The sequence below is a fragment of the Antechinus flavipes genome, chromosome 5 (genome assembly GCF_016432865.1).
Source record: "Antechinus flavipes isolate AdamAnt ecotype Samford, QLD, Australia chromosome 5, AdamAnt_v2, whole genome shotgun sequence".
NCBI lineage: Eukaryota > Metazoa > Chordata > Mammalia > Dasyuromorphia > Dasyuridae > Antechinus > Antechinus flavipes.
Window position 1 is genome coordinate 18,025,157 of NC_067402.1, and position 18,763 is coordinate 18,043,919.

Sequence of the window (18,763 nt, forward strand, 5' to 3'; positions counted from 1 at the left end):
TCTTTCTCCGGTTTCCCAGATGCCCTCGGATGTTTGGAGACACCCAGGCAAGTGCAGGAGAGGACGTGATACATGGGTGTCCCGTAGGAGGGGGCCCCGGGAGAAGACGCAGAGCCCTCAGCCACTCCTGGGCTCTCATCTTTCCTTCTCACCCTTCAGCTGGGTCCTTATTCCCCAAACTGTACAATGGCACTGGTGGAGATGCTCCTGGGAAACTCTGCTGCCCGTCCCACAGAAGCTATGGCTGACTGGGTCCAGGGCTCCCGCAGCCGGAACCAGCTCTGAGGCAGCTATTACAGACCATGTGTGACTAACGGGTCCCATCAGGAGTAACCGCCCTCACACTGTCTCCCCTCAGGGGTAACTAACCGCCCTCACACTGTCCCCATCAGGGGTAACTAACCGCCCTCACACTGTCCCCATCGGGGGTAACTAACCGCCCTCACGCTGTCCCCATCGGGGGTAACTAACCGCCCTCACACTGTCCCCATCGGGGGTAACTAACCGCCCTCACACTGTCCCCATCGGGGGTAACTAACCGCCCTCACACTGTCCCCATCGGGGGTAACTAACCGCCCTCACGCTGTCCCCATCGGGGGTAACTAACCGCCCTCACACTGTCCCCCATCAGGGGTAACCGCCCTCACATTGTCCCCCATCAGGGGTAACTAACCGCCCTCACACTGTCCCCATCAGGGGTAACTAACCACCCTCACACTGTCCCCATCAGGGGTAACTAACCGCCCTCACGCTGTCCCCCATCAGGGGTAACTAACCGCCCTCACACTGTCCCCCTCAGGGGTAACTAACCGCCCTCACACTGTCCCCCTCAGGGGTAACTAACCGCCCTCACACTGTCCCCATCGGGGGTAACTAACCGCCCTCACACTGTCCCCCTCAGGGGTAACTAACCGCCCTCACGCTGTCCCCATCGGGGGTAACTAACCGCCCTCACACTGTCCCCCATCAGGGGTAACTAACCACCCTCACACTGTCCCCATCAGGGGTAACCGCCCTCACACTGTCCCCATCAGGGGTAACTAACCGCCCTCACACTGTCCCCATCGGGGGTAACTAACCGCCCTCACACTGTCCCCCTCGGGGGTAACTAACCGCCCTCACACTGTCCCCCATCAGGGGTAACTAACCACCCTCACACTGTCCCCATCAGGGGTAACTAACCGCCCTCACGCTGTCCCCCATCAGGGGTAACTAACCGCCCTCACACTGTCCCCCTCAGGGGTAACTAACCGCCCTCACACTGTCCCCCTCAGGGGTAACTAACCGCCCTCACACTGTCCCCATCGGGGGTAACTAACCGCCCTCACACTGTCCCCCTCAGGGGTAACTAACCGCCCTCACACTGTCCCCATCAGGGGTAACTAACCACCCTCACACTGTCCCCATCAGGGGTAACTAACCACCCTCACACTGTCCCCATCAGGGGTAACTAACCGCCCTCACGCTGTCCCCCATCAGGGGTAACTAACCGCCCTCACACTGTCCCCCTCAGGGGTAACTAACCGCCCTCACACTGTCCCCCTCAGGGGTAACTAACCGCCCTCACACTGTCCCCATCGGGGGTAACTAACCGCCCTCACACTGTCCCCCTCAGGGGTAACTAACCGCCCTCACACTGTCCCCATCGGGGGTAACTAACCGCCCTCACATTGTCCCCCATCAGGGGTAATTAACCGCCCTCACACTGTCCCCATCAGGGGTAACCGCCCTCACACTGTCCCCATCAGGGGTAACTAACCGCCCTCACACTGTCCCCATCGGGGGTAACTAACCGCCCTCACACTGTCCCCCTCGGGGGTAACTAACCGCCCTCACACTGTCCCCCATCAGGGGTAACTAACCACCCTCACACTGTCCCCATCAGGGGTAACTAACCGCCCTCACGCTGTCCCCCATCAGGGGTAACTAACCGCCCTCACACTGTCCCCCTCAGGGGTAACTAACCGCCCTCACACTGTCCCCCTCAGGGGTAACTAACCGCCCTCACACTGTCCCCATCGGGGGTAACTAACCGCCCTCACACTGTCCCCCTCAGGGGTAACTAACCGCCCTCACACTGTCCCCATCAGGGGTAACTAACCACCCTCACACTGTCCCCATCAGGGGTAACTAACCACCCTCACACTGTCCCCATCAAGGGTAACTAATGGCCCTCACACTGTCCCCATCAGGGGTAACTAACCGCCCTCACACTGTCTCCCCTCAGGGGTAACTAACCGCCCTCACACTGTCCCCCATCAGGGGTAACTAACCGCCCTCACACTGTCCCCATCGGGGATAACTAACCGCCCTCACGCTGTCCCCATCGGGGGTAACTAACCGCCCTCACACTGTCCCCATCGGGGGTAACTAACCGCCCTCACACTGTCCCCCTCGGGGGTAACTAACCGCCCTCACACTGTCCCCCTCGGGGGTAACTAACCGCCCTCACACTGTCCCCATCGGGGGTAACTAACCGCCCTCACGCTGTCCCCATCAGGGGTAACTAACCGCCCTCACGCTGTCCCCATCAGGGGTAACTAACCGCCCTCACACTGTCCCCATCAGGGGTAACTAACCGCCCTCACACTGTCCCCATCAGGGGTAACTAACCGCCCTCACACTGTCCCCATCAGGGGTAACTAACCGCCCTCACACTGTCCCCATCAGGGGTAACTAACCGCCCTCACACTGTCTCCTCACTTTCAAAGTCCAGTCAGCTGACAAGGAGATGGCCTGCTTTCCACATTACACACTTGTATTTTCTAACCGGTTGATTTTCAGCCCAATTCAACAAATGGTTAACAAGTGAGAGACTGAAAAAACAGAGACAACAACAAAAAACTCTGCCCTCAAAGAGCTTCCTTTCTAGGAAGAGAAGTGCGTGACAGCCCTGAGACACAGAAACACGATTCCTGACATGCAGTAGGCGTTTAATAAATGTTTATGGAACTGAATGAATTGAGGGGGGAGCACAAGCACCAAGAAGGGTTTGTTCAGGAGATAGAAGAGCCTGAGCTAAATTTTGAAAGAAGCGATCCGGTGTGAGGGGAGGCAGGGTGGTGCAGTGGGAAGGACACAGAACTGCAGCTTACTCCTTGGCTCACCTTGCTTACCTTCACCCCTTGTGCCTCAGTTTCTCCATCTGTAACATGGACCAGAGAACCTTCAAGGATCTTTCCAATCCTTAGTCTGCGGTGACCCTAAGAGAGCATGCTGGCTGCCTAGACTCCAGGGTAGACTTTTCCATGCTGTTCTCAGCTTTCACTCCAAGTCTCTGTGCTGTTGTTTGCCCCACAGCCTGATGTGCTTCCCAAGGTTTGGAACAAGCACTACTTTGTAAAAACAAACCCCAGCAAAACACGGAGAACTGTCAGGCCCTGTCAGAGGGCTAATTAAGTCAGGGAGCCCAATTATCTGCTCCTTCAGAAGCAGAACCCAGTGAAAGGACTTAAAAGGCCTTGTTCTCAAGTGCCCATTAAATTGACCAGAAACTCAAAGAAGAAACTTCAAACTACAAAAGGGGATCAGTTAAACTCGAGGTCCGTCTCAGAGAGAGGAGATCCTCGGGGGGGCTGTCTGGGGAGGTGGGAGGGTCAGTTTCTCCACAAAGATAAAAGAGGGCCTTCACTTTCATGCTAAACAAGGAGAGTGGGGATAATTAGTGCAAAATTAGATAATTAGAGGGAAGACTCTGCTTGGGACAAAACAGCTATCTTCTGCTATCGTAAGGGCAGAGCAATTTAGTCAATAGCTAATCAATAAATATTAGGTACTTACTCTTAAGTCTGAGCTATAAAAACAGAAAGGACGCCAAGCAAGGGAAAAGCCAGTCTGCCCTCAAAGAGATTACATTCCGATGGGGGAAATAACATGTGAAAAAATGGCTGAAAAGCTGGAGGGACTGAGGGGGAAGGGGAAGCTACCCAGCAATTTGCTTCATTCACTTCCATACTGCTTTGCTTAGTGATTTTAAGAAGTGTCTAAAGGCTTCTCAAAAAGGCCCAGGGGCTCCTTGATCCACAAAAGGTCAAAGGAAGCCAGAAGTGGAACGGGCTGGGGGAGAAGTTCACTGTTCCCACACCTTAAAGATGAAACCAAATGCCTTGTCTGTGAGCCTGAGGAGGAGGGTTTCTTCTCGGTTCTATTCTTCCAACTCCCAAAACTGGGATTCTTTCTTTCTTGCTTCCCTAAGGCTGATTCCATGCTACTGGAGCCATCTCTAGTCGATCTGTCTCTGGCCACTGGACCCAGATGATTCTGGAGGGGAAAGTGAGGCAGGAGACCTTGCAGAGCCTTCCCTCACTTCAGTCCAATTCACTTATGTGTCATGGTGTCACTTCTTCGAGATGAAGGAAAACAGCAAGAGCGTGGCTCTCCTAAAAGCTTTTATCTGCCAAGTCGTGATTAATCATCTAAAGACGGGGGCCACCTTCTCTGGGGGACTGTGACACCGATCCCCGAGGGGCAGCCGAGCACATTTTTCTTGACATCAAGCGTAAATGATTCTCTAAGTACTTCCCATACCCACTGCCTTCTGGGGACCGGGCCAAACGTGAACCTTCTGGCACTTGAGAGCCCCCCTAAAACCTGAAGCCTGGTGCTGTTCTGCGGACCAAACTTCCCCATTTCCTTCAACCACCCCCATGAGCCTTCCCCCACCTAAACTACTCTCCACTCCCCTACCCAACTTATCAGCGTCCTCCCTGAATGGTCATGCTGGGAACTGAGCCCTGAACAGCTCATACATCCCATCACGGAGCACGGCACCAGAATGGGCTCTTGTGCTTGGAAGTCATCTAGGTCAAATCTAAAATCACTACCTTGCCCAGCTTCCATATTTTACAAGTGGGCCTTTGGGCCACTAAAACCCTCGGATTTTGTTCAGTCAAGCCGCTCTTAAAGACACCGCATTCCCACAATTTTCATCTGTGAGACTGACCGAAGCCAAATAAATGACTTGACATTTATCCTGAAGGAAATGAATTCCCTTATTAGATTTATCCCAGTATTCTAAACTGTCAAGATTCTTTCAGATGTTTACTTGGTCATTCAGTATTATGGGTTACTCTCATCAGCCACACGAGACTGGGAACAAGCAACACAACAAAGCCGTCCTCTCCCCTTACCGGAGCTGGACGCAAGGTCAGATTGGGGCTGGGCCTTCAGGCCTGTTAAATGTCAGCAGGTTCTCTCAGCCTTGTCTCCTTGGCCAGATTTGTCAGGGAAGGATTTCAGGGATGTCGGCGGCACATGGAGGAACGCTTTGTTTGTCAGAAGCGCATCCCTGCCTCCCCCCATTTGTCTGTTCATCGAAAAGGACACTTTCAAGGGCAACAAGGACACACTGAGGGGAGCTCATGAGAAGGGGGGGTGCTAAAGCTCAGAAATGTGAAGACCCCAATGAGCTGGGACTTAATGGGCTGCGGAATGATGAGCGGCCGGGCGATGGAACTTCATAACCACAATTTCCTGATCGGATGAACTCTTAGACAGACAGAGCAAAGCCCAACCCCCAGCAACGGGACCTTTGAAAACTGAATCCCGTGCAGCAAGCCCAGCATTCCAGAGGGACCCCCCACCACATCTCGGGGGCCTCCCTGGCATCTCTCTGGGAAACTGGAGCAAACTGGAGTTTGCCATCAATACCTGCTTCTGTGGGGAAAACCTTCTGGGGCCTGCACCAGGACCGAAGCGTCGGGGCTGACGTGATGAGCCGGAAAGGGAAAACACAGCTGCTGAAAAGCCTTAGGAAGCGCGATTTCCAGTCAGAAAAAGGAATTACAAAGGAGTCTTCACGGAAATATCATCAGCTCATAGGAGCTGGAAAACTGAACACGCACGCGCGCGCACACACACACACAATCTCATTGCCAAGTTTACCTAGTTAGGATGGTTAAGGGCGCTGAATCTGACTCAGGAGACACGAGTTCAAATGCAGTCTCAGATACTTTCTAGCTGTGTGACCCTGGACAGGGCACTTACCCTGTATACCTCGGACTGTTCACCTATAAAATGGAGATAAGACTAGCACCTACCTCCCAAGGTCGGAAGGATCAAATGAGATAATATCTGCCAAGTGCTCAGGCAAACTCCATAGCACTATATAGATGTTGTTACTATTATTATCCATAACATAGGAAAGTATAGAGTTGGTGGGCTAATGGTGTGGAGGGAGAAAGGATGGACCACAGGTGCAGAATAAGTTTTAATTAATTAGATTCCTATGCAGAGCATTATGGGGGAATCCTTTGGAAGTCACGGGAAAAAGAATTCAGTAAAATAAAATATTTATTCTGTAAAAAGACTGTGGTCATTGACTTGGTTGGCTTTGTTTGCTTGTTTGGTTTTTGGGTTTTGTTTTTTTTTTCCCGTTCTACAAAAGATATCATCATTAGGAAATAAACAGAGTTCAACAATGCAAACTCTAGATTCAAATCCTGGTCTTGTCATTTATGATCTCTGTAACCTTAGGCAAAAATCATTCAACTTCTTTGTGACTCAGTTTCCCCAACTATCAAGAATGAGGAGGTTGAATTACATGACCTTTATGGTCCCTTAAAATTTAAATCTATCTTAAAATGCATTCATAAAACATTTTCATTTTTTCAAAAAGAAAATAATGTGCTGTATATCATAGGTCACAGTCAATGAGATAGCACGGGATGAATTTGGTACTGTCCCAACTATTGTTCTGTGCTACAGATGGATAGACTGAAGGTATCATGTATCATCCCGTTCTCCAACAACCCAGTCCTTGATTGTCATTCTGAAGGTGCTTGAATATGCTTCAAGAGCCAATCAGTTTTTGATTATTCAAACTGTGGGCAATTTATAGCAAATTCTGAATGCCAGCCTGCTCCCTTTGACATCTGGCATCTTTACGGGCAGCGTTCCCTGCCATTAGAGAGGGCACCCTCTGGGAACATAAGCCAATTTTAATAAGAGTCTAAACAAAACACCATTATGAAGGTCAATCTGCCGGAAAGAAAAAAATATATTTTTTCAAGACTAAATCGACCTTATTTTTGGATGAACCAGTATTTATGCTATCTACATGCTGCTTCTTTCTATTAGTAAAGATAATTAAGAACTGAATATCTACGTCTATTTATCACTATTTACTTTTGGAAATGGAGAGTTATATGCTAAATGTCAATAAATGACGGCCCATTACCAGCCAAAACCAGCATAAATTCATTTATTTAACAAAGCTGAATTAAGAACCTACTGGTGTTAGGAACAGTGCTCGGAAGAGAATGACACAGAGGCAAAAATAAAATGGCTGCTGCCTTCAAGGAATCTACATGCTCTTTGGGAAAACGAAATAAATAATAAATACAAAATAGATATGGAGGAAAAACAATCACCAAGGGAAATGTGGTATCTACTGAGGGAGATCAAACTAGGGCTCCCGGGGAGGAGCTTGGGAGCTGAGTTCGAAGTTGGTAAGGGATTTTGAAGGGAATGAGCCCCCATGGAGAACAGATCGTACTGTCAGGCGAATGGATGGTAAATGAAACAATCATAGGAAAGACACTTTGGGGAACATGTGAACGTGAGAAAGGAGGCAAGACGGGCCTAAACCCTGTGTGGCGGCTGAAATTGAATTTCAACTAAGAAATCCATCTACAAAAGGAGGCAGTTGGATTAATTAGCTTTAAAGGTGGCTGCCACTCCTGATTCTAGCATCCTGGGATTCACTGAGTTATCTAGAAATCTCTATTCTAAAGGCATCTTCCCCTGGGCCCCCACCCTGCTGGGAGGAGTCTCAGCTCAGGATAATGCAAGGGCGTGGTGGCCAGTATGGGACTGCTGCCATCTGCATGACTGAAGCCTCCAGCATTTACTCTCAGCTCCTAGATTTCATGAGAAGGGACACTTTTGGAAATGGAGTGTGCCCCAGCAACAGGAGTATTATGAGCATTTATACAGCATTTGAATGTTTACAAAAGTGTCTTATAATGTTCTGTTCTGTTCTGTTCTGTTATTTCATTTGAACTTTGCAGGAATCTTGGGAAGTAAGTGCTATTATTATCACCCCCATTTTGCAGATGAGGAAACTGAGGCACACAGTGACTAAATGGCTTGCCCACTAAAAGTCGTTGAAGCTGACTCCAAATCCTTAAGTGCTTAGTCTACTGCCCTGCACACAAGAAATACTGCTCAACTTCTGTTGAAGAAAGCCACATCTGTGTAATACAATTGATTTCAATATGCATGATCCTTCTTCATTGCTTGAGATTCCATAAACAAAGGTGTGAAAACAAAGTGAGAAAAAAAGGAGAAACGGGGCAAAAAGAGGATAGGAGAAAAGAAACAATTCCGATCATATTCACATTCTAAGAGCTGTCAAAATGGCAAGTTACTTCTTTGTTTGCCTCAGTTTCCTCATCTGTAAAATGGGCAGGAGAAAGAAATGGCAGACCACTCTAGTACCTCTGCCAAGAAAGCCCCAAATGAGGTTATGAAGAGTCAGATCGGACCGAACAACAAGACTGGTTTGATGGTCAGGAGATGCTCTCGGACAATCAACAGTTATTAAGCACCTACTATGTGCTAGGTGTTAGGACACAACAAAAGGCAAAAGAAGTCCCTGCTCTCATAGAACCACAGAGAAGAAGCTTCCACGCAAATGAAGCTTCCACGCCATTTGCGTGGACATGTCAACACTGGCCTTTGTGGGATCAACAGTGACCCCGACCTAGTGATGTCATTTGGGTCCTTTTCGAGGGCAAAGGACACGAACCAACCACCAGCCATTTCCTTCTCCAGCTCATCTGACAGACAAGGAAACTGAGGAGAACAGCAGGTAGGTGCCTTGCCCACTTACAGTTACTCTGGGAACTCTAAAGCATCACAGGCGGGTCAGTCACAAGGACGGTTACTCGTCCCCAGTACGGTGTCGAAGGGGCCTCGGTGGGCCACGGGAGCTGACCCCAAACTGTCCTGTAGCTAAAGCAGACTTGGGCTATTTCTACAACAGACCATTTAAAGCTGTCTTATATGAAAACGCGCTAAGGGCACTGAGGTCTGAAGCGTCCGGGGCCGCTCTGCTCTGCCGCACACACTGCGGTTCGCCGTGGCTGGAGCGGGGGCCACTCACCTCGCAGCCCCCCGGGGCCGAGCTTCCAGCTGAATAAACCAGCACGGGCTGGGAAGGAAGTGCAACCTTGTCTCCATTCAAAGGAACAGCTCACTGGCCCTCTTCCTTTACAAACAGCCAAGAGCTTTTCTCCCCAGGCTAGAACTGCCGAATCGCAGAGGGATCTCACTGGGAACCGATTCAGGGTTTAAAAGATTAGAACTCTTTCATAGACAGATGGACTGGGAAGTGGACCAGCCCTGGGGTCTGGGAGTTCTGAGTTCCAATCCCGACACCTTCCAGCTGTACGATCCTGGCCAGGGCTCCCCCGCAGCTCTCAGGACTAGCAGGGACACACAAGGTGCTGGTTGGTAATAATGGAGGAGGTGTCCATACCAGGAGCTCTTTATGAAGCTAAAATGACAGCTCAGGACAAAAAACAAATCAAAACAATTTGTAAGCAATGTGACTATTTGGAAAAATAACTGGTACTTATAAAGCATTTGAATGGAGACAAATTGCTTTAGATCCATCATCCTGACAACTTAAAATCCCATCCTAGGAGGCAGTGGTTGGATCACTATTTTAGAGACAAAGGGAAGAGTGGGGCTTTTTAGTGACGTTTATATCATCATAAGTAGGAGGCAAACTCCGTCTCCAGGGTCCAGCTCTTTTACTATTATTTTCTCAACAAGTTCTTCAACATGTTGAAGACAGCTCATTTTTACCATTAATAACTGGGCCATAATCCTTCAAATATTGTTAATTATTATAATTTAATATAATATTTTATTTAATATATTTAATATTCAATATATTATTTTATTTATATTATTATGTTATTAATTATATATCATATATAATTAAATTATTAAATATATTTGTTATGATGTTATATATTATGATTTAATTAATTAGTATCATTCTTAATTCCTGGCCTGCTAGAGATAATTGTTTTCCCCAAGAAACTACATTTGAAACCCAACTCATGACACTGCCATTTTAAAAATGCATTTCAAAACCTAAGTGCTGCTGTACATAAACATTAGCTATTATTATTAAGGAGGAAGCTAGATGACTCAGTGAATAGAGCTCTGGGCTTGGAGGCGGGAGTTCAATCTGACCTCAGATACTTCCTAGCCATGTGACCCTGGACAAGTCACTTTAACCAGTTTGTCTCAGTTTCCTCATCTGTAAAATGAGCTGGAGAAGGAAATGCAAACCACTTGGGATCTCTACCAAGAAAACCCTATGGACGGTATATATAGTATGCCATGCATCCACAATGTGTAGTTCATGACTTAACTTTATCATGATTAAAAACAGAAATGGAAAACCCTCTGCCAAATACCTTTTTAAAGACAAATATGTTTCTAATACTCAAAGAAGGGCGGAATAAAGCAGAGAGTGTACATTATTTTTGCCCTTAAGTTCCCAGCATCTGGTATCTAACATACATAAGTGGGCATCTTAGTGAACATTTATTGATTGACTGATTGATAAATCTTATGCAAATTTTTAAAAAATTCTTGCAAAGAGACTATAGAAATACAGTCAGACCATAATTCATTATGACTAAGTTAGATTCCTAACTGGATTGTAGGCAAACACTTATTAAACACCTACAATCTGCCAGTTACTAAGCTAAGTGCATTACAAATATTATTTCATTTGATCCTCACCATCCTGGGAGGTAGGTACTGTTATTATCTCCATTTTACAGATGAGGAATCTTCAGTAAATAAAGATCGAATAACTTGCCCAGCTAGTAAATGTCTGAGGTTATATTTAAACTCAGTTCTTCCTGACTCCAAAGCCAGTGCTCTATCTATACTACATTACCTAGGTGACTTTGGAGATTCAAAGACGGTTCAAAATTAGGAAAACAATTCAAATAAATTAATAAAATAAACAGAGATGACAATAGCTAAATGGGCATAATAGCTGCATAAAAAGGCTTAAAAATTCTATATACATTTATATTACAAATCCTCAAAAGCACTGCTTAGCATAGAAAGGCCCTTCTTTAATAGTATCAAAAGTATAGAAAGTGGGGCAGCAAGGTGGCACAGTGGATAGAGCACCAGTCCTGAAGTCAGGAGGACCTGAATTCAAATCTGACCTCAGATACTTAACACATCTTAACAGTGAGTCTGGGCAAGTCACTTAAACCAAATTGCTTCAAAAAAATAAAAAGAAGTATAGAAAGTATTTAAAACTGAGAGTTAACACTCTTGTAGTAGAGAAACACTAAAAGATTTCCAAGTTCAAACAGGGGTAAAATAGGGACGCCCCTCTTCATTGTTACTTGAGATAGTTTTAGAGATAAGAGAACAAAATCCAACTTATGAACCTTGGCAAAGAACACAAAACTGGCCTTATTTGCAAACAGTATGATGATGTACTCAGAAAACCTCAGAGATTAGTGGAGAAACTGAGATTAATACAGTGGTATGGTTTCAGAATACAAAACGATTCCATAAAATCCACCAGCGTTTCTATAGGGTGCTCAAACACTAGGAAGAAATAATGAGAAAAGAAATTCCATTCCATTTTACTACAAAAGAGTAAAATCCCAGAATCTCACATTGAGAAGGACCACAGAGGAGATACGGTCCAACTATAGCTACTCAGGAATCCTCTTTACGACATTCCCAACGAAGAGAAATAAATAAGTTTTTGGTGGAAGCCTCTAATGGAAGGCAATCCATCATCTCCTGAGGTGGATGATACCACTTTTGAACAGATCTAATCATCAGAAAGTTTCTCTTTATATTGAGCTAAAATTTATCTTCTTGCAATTCTTTCCCCGCATGTGCGGAGTGTTGTTTTAGGGACACGATGACAAAATGAAAAAAAAAAAAAAAACAACAACAACAACAATCTCAACTCTCAGGAAAGATACTGGAGAGGACAAGAAATGTGTCTACATGAAATAAAAGGGACAGGAAAGGGAAGAAAAAGGCCAGAAGTAAAAGATGCTAAATTCATAGAATAGCAAGTAGGCCAGAATGTCTGGAAAAAGAATACAAGAAGAGTGTAGCCAGATTTTAAGGGCTTTAATTGAAAATCTGGGGGGTTATTTCCTGTCTCAAGTGAATAAGTAAGTATTCATTGATTTTTCTTGAGCAGAAGAACACCACTGGGAGATTTGTGCTATAGGAAAATAACACCAGTAAATATGTGGAGGAGATATTGGAGAGGGAATGACTGGGAGCCAGGGGTCCAGGAAAGAAGGAGAAGTGGGGAAAAGCTGCATATGGGAGATACTGTGGAGATAAAATCGATCCCATTTGGCAACTGATTGGTAATAGAAGCCGAGGAGAGAAAAGAGCTAAGGATGATGATATGAGATGATGAATCCGCGTTAACCGCAAGTACGGCGGCACTCCTGAGAGAATTATGTGGCGTCCCGGCTGAGCAAGCTTTCTAAGTAAAACATCCAGGAGAGGGAAAGGGAAGGGAAAGCTTAATTAAAGGAAAAGAGTAGCATTTAATTCAGAAAAATCAAAAGTTTGCGGTTGGTTTGTTTGATTTAAATACCATAAAAGAGAAAGAAATAGCAGGATGTGAACTAAAAATACGCCTTCAGACAAAAGTCATCCTTGTCCTGGGTGATTTCAGAAAGGCCCGGAACGGGCCCTAAGTGGAACGCTTCCCTTACCCGGTAGTTATTCATGATCTCGGTTAACCATGGCTTCACCGACTTGAACCAATCTGCCCACATGTGCTTTTCCACTTCAGAACCATCATGAAAAGTCAAGTTGCCCACGTGGATGGCTCTTCTCACTTCTGGCTTTGACAGAAAATACCCAAAGTAGTTTTGTTCTTCTGGTTCCTGAATATAAAGGGAAAAAAGCCTAAATAAGTGTACCAGCTTTTGTGTCAGATTGCTCTCTACATGATAATAGTAATAATAATAATAATGATAATTCCCTCAAACACTGAGTGGACACTATATCCAAGGCATTCTGTTGGACAGAGGGGACACAAGAGGCTTACATACCATCAGCTTACACATAAACACATATAAGCAAAGTAAACAAAAGGCAGTAGTGTCTTCTGGAGTAGCTAGGTGGCACATAGGGCCCAGAGGACTGGACGTGAAGCCAAGAAGATTCAATTTTCTCAGTTCAAACCCAGCCTCAGACATTTCCTAGCCATGTGACCCTGGACAAGTCATTTAACTCTATTTGCCTCAATTTCCCCATCTGTAAAATGGATTGGAAAAGGACATGGTGAACCACTCCAGCATCTTTGTGAAGAACACCCCAAGTGAGGTCACATCAGACACGACTGAAGCAACTAAACAACAACAGGGAAGACCCTAAGTCTGGAAGAGGGAACAGAGAGGAAAGGCCTCGTATTGGAGGTGGTATCTGGGTTCAGTTGGAAGAAAGTGATGGATCCTAAGTCAAAATGAGGTAGAAAGGCCTTCCAGGTAGAGGGGAGACTTAGGCAAAGGCTCTGGGGGTTGGGATGCCCTTTGGAAGGAGCCCCAAGAGGGACGATCTGGCTGGACTTCAGAGTTCATGAGAAGAAATAATGTAAGCAAAAGAGAGAGGGGGCAGACATAGGTGGGTCGCCCCCGATTCCAAATCCAGCCCCCTTTCTAACACACAACCTTTGTTAAAAGTCTAAGTGTGCAAAATGACCATTTGTAGCCCTAACAACGAAGGAAGTAATTACCTGACACTGTAAAAAGTTAAAATAATTAGAACATCCTGTAGAATTCTGGAAGTACGAAGGATAACTTGTTAAGTCACCGTTCAGCAGGCTATCAAAAATCTAGGGAGAGAAGAGAGAAGAATGGGTGAGACACGTGCAGGTCAGAGGGACAAACTCTTCGTCCACTAACGTGAGGTAATGGAGGAGCCTGGGGCCCTGGGAGACCAAGAAAGGCCCTCCTCCTTCACGCTGACTGTGTGACTCTTGCCTCACTCCTCCCTAAACCACAGGGGAATGCTGCTGTGCCAGAGCTCGGGCTACCAGGGTCCCCTCTTCTGCCATCGAGGCAAATTAAAACCGGCCTCCGAGCCAGTGAGAAAAAATCCCGAAAGGATGCACTTATCCCAGAGACGTGATGGGAGTGCGTGGTGGTAGCCCGCTTCCCCACTTTTAAACCCTGCGGGGTGGCCAAAAATTCTTATTTTTAATATGACGGAAACCCCCGTAGCTTCTTGGAATAATCCGGATACAGCTGCTTAATTGGGCAACTAGGCGACATAATAGAGCACGGGGTCTAATGTCTGGAAGCCCTATCTTCCCGAGTTCAGATCTGGTCTCAGGAGCTAGCCAGAAGTCACTGCAGCCTGTCTGCCTCAGTTTCCTTCTCTATAAAATGAGCTGGAAATAGCAAAATGCTCCAGTATCTGTGTCAAGAAAACCCTAAATTGGGGCATGAAGTGTCACAACAACAACAACAAATTAATTTCATTCAAAGTTTGATTTTTCCAAAATTATGGATTTAGAGCTAGAGCTGGTCCAGATCTAGAGACAGAAAGAGCCAGTGAAAACGGGATAATGGGGCCCAGAGACAACGCAAGCTTTCACAGGATCACCAGATGGCAAATGGCAAAGTCAGACTGGCATCCAGACCATCTGACTCCAACTCCAGGGCTCCTCCTGTCCTGCTGGGCTGCTTCTAACCCTTGGGCTAAATAAATAACATTTCTGTTCTTCTGATGTCAGGAAGCCACAGGTCTTTGTGTCTTCCAGACCGCCTTGCGTCAGGAAGGCCTCGGCCTGTAAGCTGATGGGCTCCAGCCATCAGAGCAGCCCCCTCCTCTGTTTCCATGAGCCACACAACAAAACCAGGTTTGTGACACTATGGACATACATGATATTTTAACAGGTTAAAAGAACTAGAGTCTTCCAGCCAGTGTCCAGCGGTCAAGGACCCACAGACATTCCGGGGGGACCTCAGTTTTACTCAAGTTTCTGTGAATTGTGACACACAATGGGCTTGCAACTTAAGAATTTCACCCTTTTATAGAGCTGGAGATAAGTCTGTGTTACCCATCTTTCTCTCAGGGCATCTGACACCGGCGACTTGGGTCTCAATGAGACTCACCACCGACACATCCATTTTGTGCCATCCCAAGAACACCCTGAGTTTGAGCCATCAGGCCCAGCAAGACTAATCCCAGGAGACAGAGGGATAGATAAGCTGGTCCTTCCACAGGGATCCCATAAAAATTGTTGAAATCCTGTTCTACACTCGCTAACTAATGTTAATATGTTTAATGTAACCTCCAAATCATCGTCCACTTGTCTGCTTACACACTATGCCTTCCTTTCTCTCCCAAGTGGAATGGAACGAGGCAGAGAGGTGGTTCCTATTTTATCTTCAGAGCCCCAGTAACTTCTGTAGTACTTCAGCCCCAATAGATGCTTAATAAATGCTCATTCCAGAAGACCGGATTGGATTATGGGAAGAATGCCCTAAAGGGAGCCGTTAAAATATAATCTATTTTCCACAGACATTTGATTTTTTTGCACCTTATTACTCTTCTTCACATAGTAAAAATCCTATAACTAAAGTACTTTTCTCCTTGAATTTAAATAAATCCCAAAGGTCACTCACATTGTTAAAAAAAAAAAAAATAGCTGATGTCAAATAGAATTTAAAAATAATGACAAGCAAGAATGGTGACAGATCTCCGTGTCAAGGCCACGTCCGCGACATTTTTAACCATCTTTGTTAATGACACTGGGGACACGGGACATGTGTAAACCAACAAATGCTACCTGAGGCTGGATCCTTGTTAACAGATCCAGCGTTTACAGCATATGTTCGAGCACACGCCTCCAGGTCCTAGGCTACAGTTTTCCTGATTTTCAAGTGATAGGTTGTGCCTTGGGGACCACACAAAGCATTAAGAGGCATCGAAGCAGTTTGCTCAGCAAACACTGATGATATAAATACTCCAAGGCAGTCACAGGTAATAAGATAGAGAAACGTGGACAGTATTTTTCTTCTTGGGATTCCCTCTCTGTCCATCCCTTCCACGGCATCGTGGGCGCCATCTTTAATGAGAAAGGCCCAATGCCCCCTTCCCTTTTCTTCCCTATGACCCCTACTTTGCTCAGCTGCTTTTGATTATTCAGGGGCAATTCGGGGCCCTCGGGTACATACTTCAAAGGCTTTCTTCCAGTTCTCCTCCTTGATGTACTTGATGGTCTCAGCACATTGTTTCTGGAAGTATTTTTTCTGCTTCTCATCTAACAAACCGATGTGGTACAGGAATCCCGCGTAGCCTCCTATGATCTGAGGCAGCAGGCAGACAACAGCAAGTTTAAAAAAAAAGATGAGAGGATATTGGGGGAAATTATTTTTTCAACACCGGATCAACTAGCAACATCAACCAAAAATAACACTTTAAATCTCTGTCTCTCTCTGTTTCTGTCTCTCTCTCTCTTTCTCTGTCTCTCTCTCTGTTTCTGTCTCTCTCTCTCTGTCTGTCTGTCTCTTTCTGTGTCTATCTCTCTCTGTGTCTGTCTCTCTGTCTGTTTCTGTCTCTGTCTCTGACACTCTCTCTGTCTGTCTGTCTGTCTGTCTCTGTGTGTCTCTCTCTGTGTCTCATTAACTCTCTCTGTGTCTGTCTCTCTGTTTCTGTCTCTGTCTCTCTGTCTGACACTCTCTCTCTCTGTGTCTGTCTGTCTGTTTCTGTCTCTGTTCCTTTCTCTCTCTGTCTCTGTCTGTCTGTCTGTCTCTGTGTGTCTCTCTATCTCTCTCTGTGTCTGTCTCTCTGTTTCTCTTTGTCTCTCTCTCTCTCTCGCTCTCTTACACACACACACACACACACACACACACACACACACACACACACTCCAGCAGCTTGATGCCATGAAACATTTGGCAAAAATTAAAGATATAAAGGCATTAAAATGTCAACTGGGAAATATTAATTCCTTTTATCAAGTTAGCACTGTAACTTCAGAAAGCATTCCATCTAATTAAAGAGGATTTCCCTTCCTATTGAATCACAATAGAAGGGGGGTCAGGGGAAGGAAAAGGCAAGACTTACTGATTCTGGATCCGAAAAGCCATCACCAATAGCAACACCTTTCAAGTTGATCTTGACCTTGGCTGTGGGATTGAGGAGATGGATGTAATGGGCAATGGCAGGCACATATTTCCCTGCATAAGACTAAAGAGAACATGTATGTGTTATAGAATGTGGAAGGCATGTTTAGAAATGCTCACAATCTAACACAGCTAATCTAAAACTGAAGATATTCACATGACTGACAGGCTAGGTAAGTAGAAAACAAGGAAAAATTAGCTTTCTTTTCCATATCATAAATTGAAATACTCTTTTTTTTAAAACTTCTCTTAAGAAGTTCCATCTGAGCAAAAGAAGGTGAGCTTCTTGCGGGCAGGAGGAAGGCAGGCCCTTTTTGTCTGTTTCTCTATGACAGCGCTTGGATGAGAGTGGATTCTTAGCAAAGCAACGCTTGCTGATTACTTTAGGACTGTAGCTTCTAAGGGGAAGGAAGGCTGGAGACCAGCACCCATTTTATAGATGAGGAAAAATGAGGCTTCTATGTTCAAGGGAATTTCAAGCAAAATCTGGGCTAACTTCTATGATTCTACTTTCCTCCATCCCACCGTGCTCCCTTTGTCTTTGAATGCTCCTCGGCGTGGTGCCATATAAGCTGGCCAGTTAGAAGCAGTCGAGAAGGGAAGAGCTAGAATGTCATGGTCCTCTCTACTATCCCATTCACAGCCAGGAAGATGACTTAGGGGAGTCCTCCTGGTGTCTGGAAGAAGTGATGACAGAAATGTAAGCTACGATCATCCATGGCTGATCACCATTGGCCAGTGACTCTCTGCCATTGTACACACTCTCATTTCAAGTTCTCCGTCTCTGCTTTTCAGTAACTGGATGGGCTAAAATGGCGGGAGGCTGATGAAAAATGGACAGGATGTCAGAGGTCACTTTATCTAATGGCCAAGCTTGGCCCCAAAGATGAAATGGGAAAGTTCTCTCCCTGTGGGCAGAGGTTGAAGGCCAGGAAGGACCAGTGAATACACAATCAGACTCAGAGGATGAACTCATTCATTTTACTGTCTCTTTTCTCTTTCTTTTTCACTCTTTGTTACAAGGGATTTGTCACAGGATAGGAAAGGGAGGAGGGATTTATTTGAAAATAAAGTGAAGTAAAAACAACATAAAAATGGAATTAAAAAAAATTTAAATCCTTTCTGGCGCTACTACTCTGTAATTGTCTTTGACTTTCTGTCACGGTCACTCTCAATCTCTAATGCTTATATTCTTAACTCTTTAAAAGGTTTCTTAAAGAAAAAATCCTCAGAAGGATAAAATAACTTGCCCATGTTTGCAAAGAAAAGAAACTAGAGGCAAAAATTCAAATCCAGGCCTCTGGTTTGGAATCACACAAGCTGAGTTCAAATTCTTTCTTTGATATTTACTAATTGTGTAAATTTGGGCAAGGCAGCTCCTTTCTCAGATCCTTAGCTTCCTCATTTGTAAAATGGAGACAATAATACTTAGACTTTCTTCACGTGAAGAAAGCATTCAAGAAGTAGGTTAGCATACAGTACTTTGTACACAGGTGGCATTTAATAAATGCTGGATGAATGAATAATATCCTTTTAGCATTTGGCCAGGGGACAGAAGGGGAAGCCTGATTTTAAACTATCCCATAACA

The 18,763-nt window shown here is 45.6% G+C and overlaps 1 protein-coding gene across 1 annotated transcript in view; it reads right to left on the bottom strand.

Annotated features, from left to right (window-relative positions):
- CPVL (carboxypeptidase vitellogenic like) overlaps positions 1–18,763 on the bottom strand; it is a 105,196-nt gene that overhangs the window by 34,126 nt on the left and 52,307 nt on the right. The window contains exons 8-11 of the mRNA XM_052000224.1: positions 17,116–17,238; positions 16,224–16,355; positions 13,775–13,873; positions 12,750–12,923 (exon numbers count right to left, since the gene is read on the bottom strand). Of these exons, the coding sequence (XP_051856184.1) occupies positions 12,750–12,923; positions 13,775–13,873; positions 16,224–16,355; positions 17,116–17,238 (528 nt within the window). The remainder of the gene's footprint in view (positions 1–12,749; positions 12,924–13,774; positions 13,874–16,223; positions 16,356–17,115; positions 17,239–18,763) is intronic.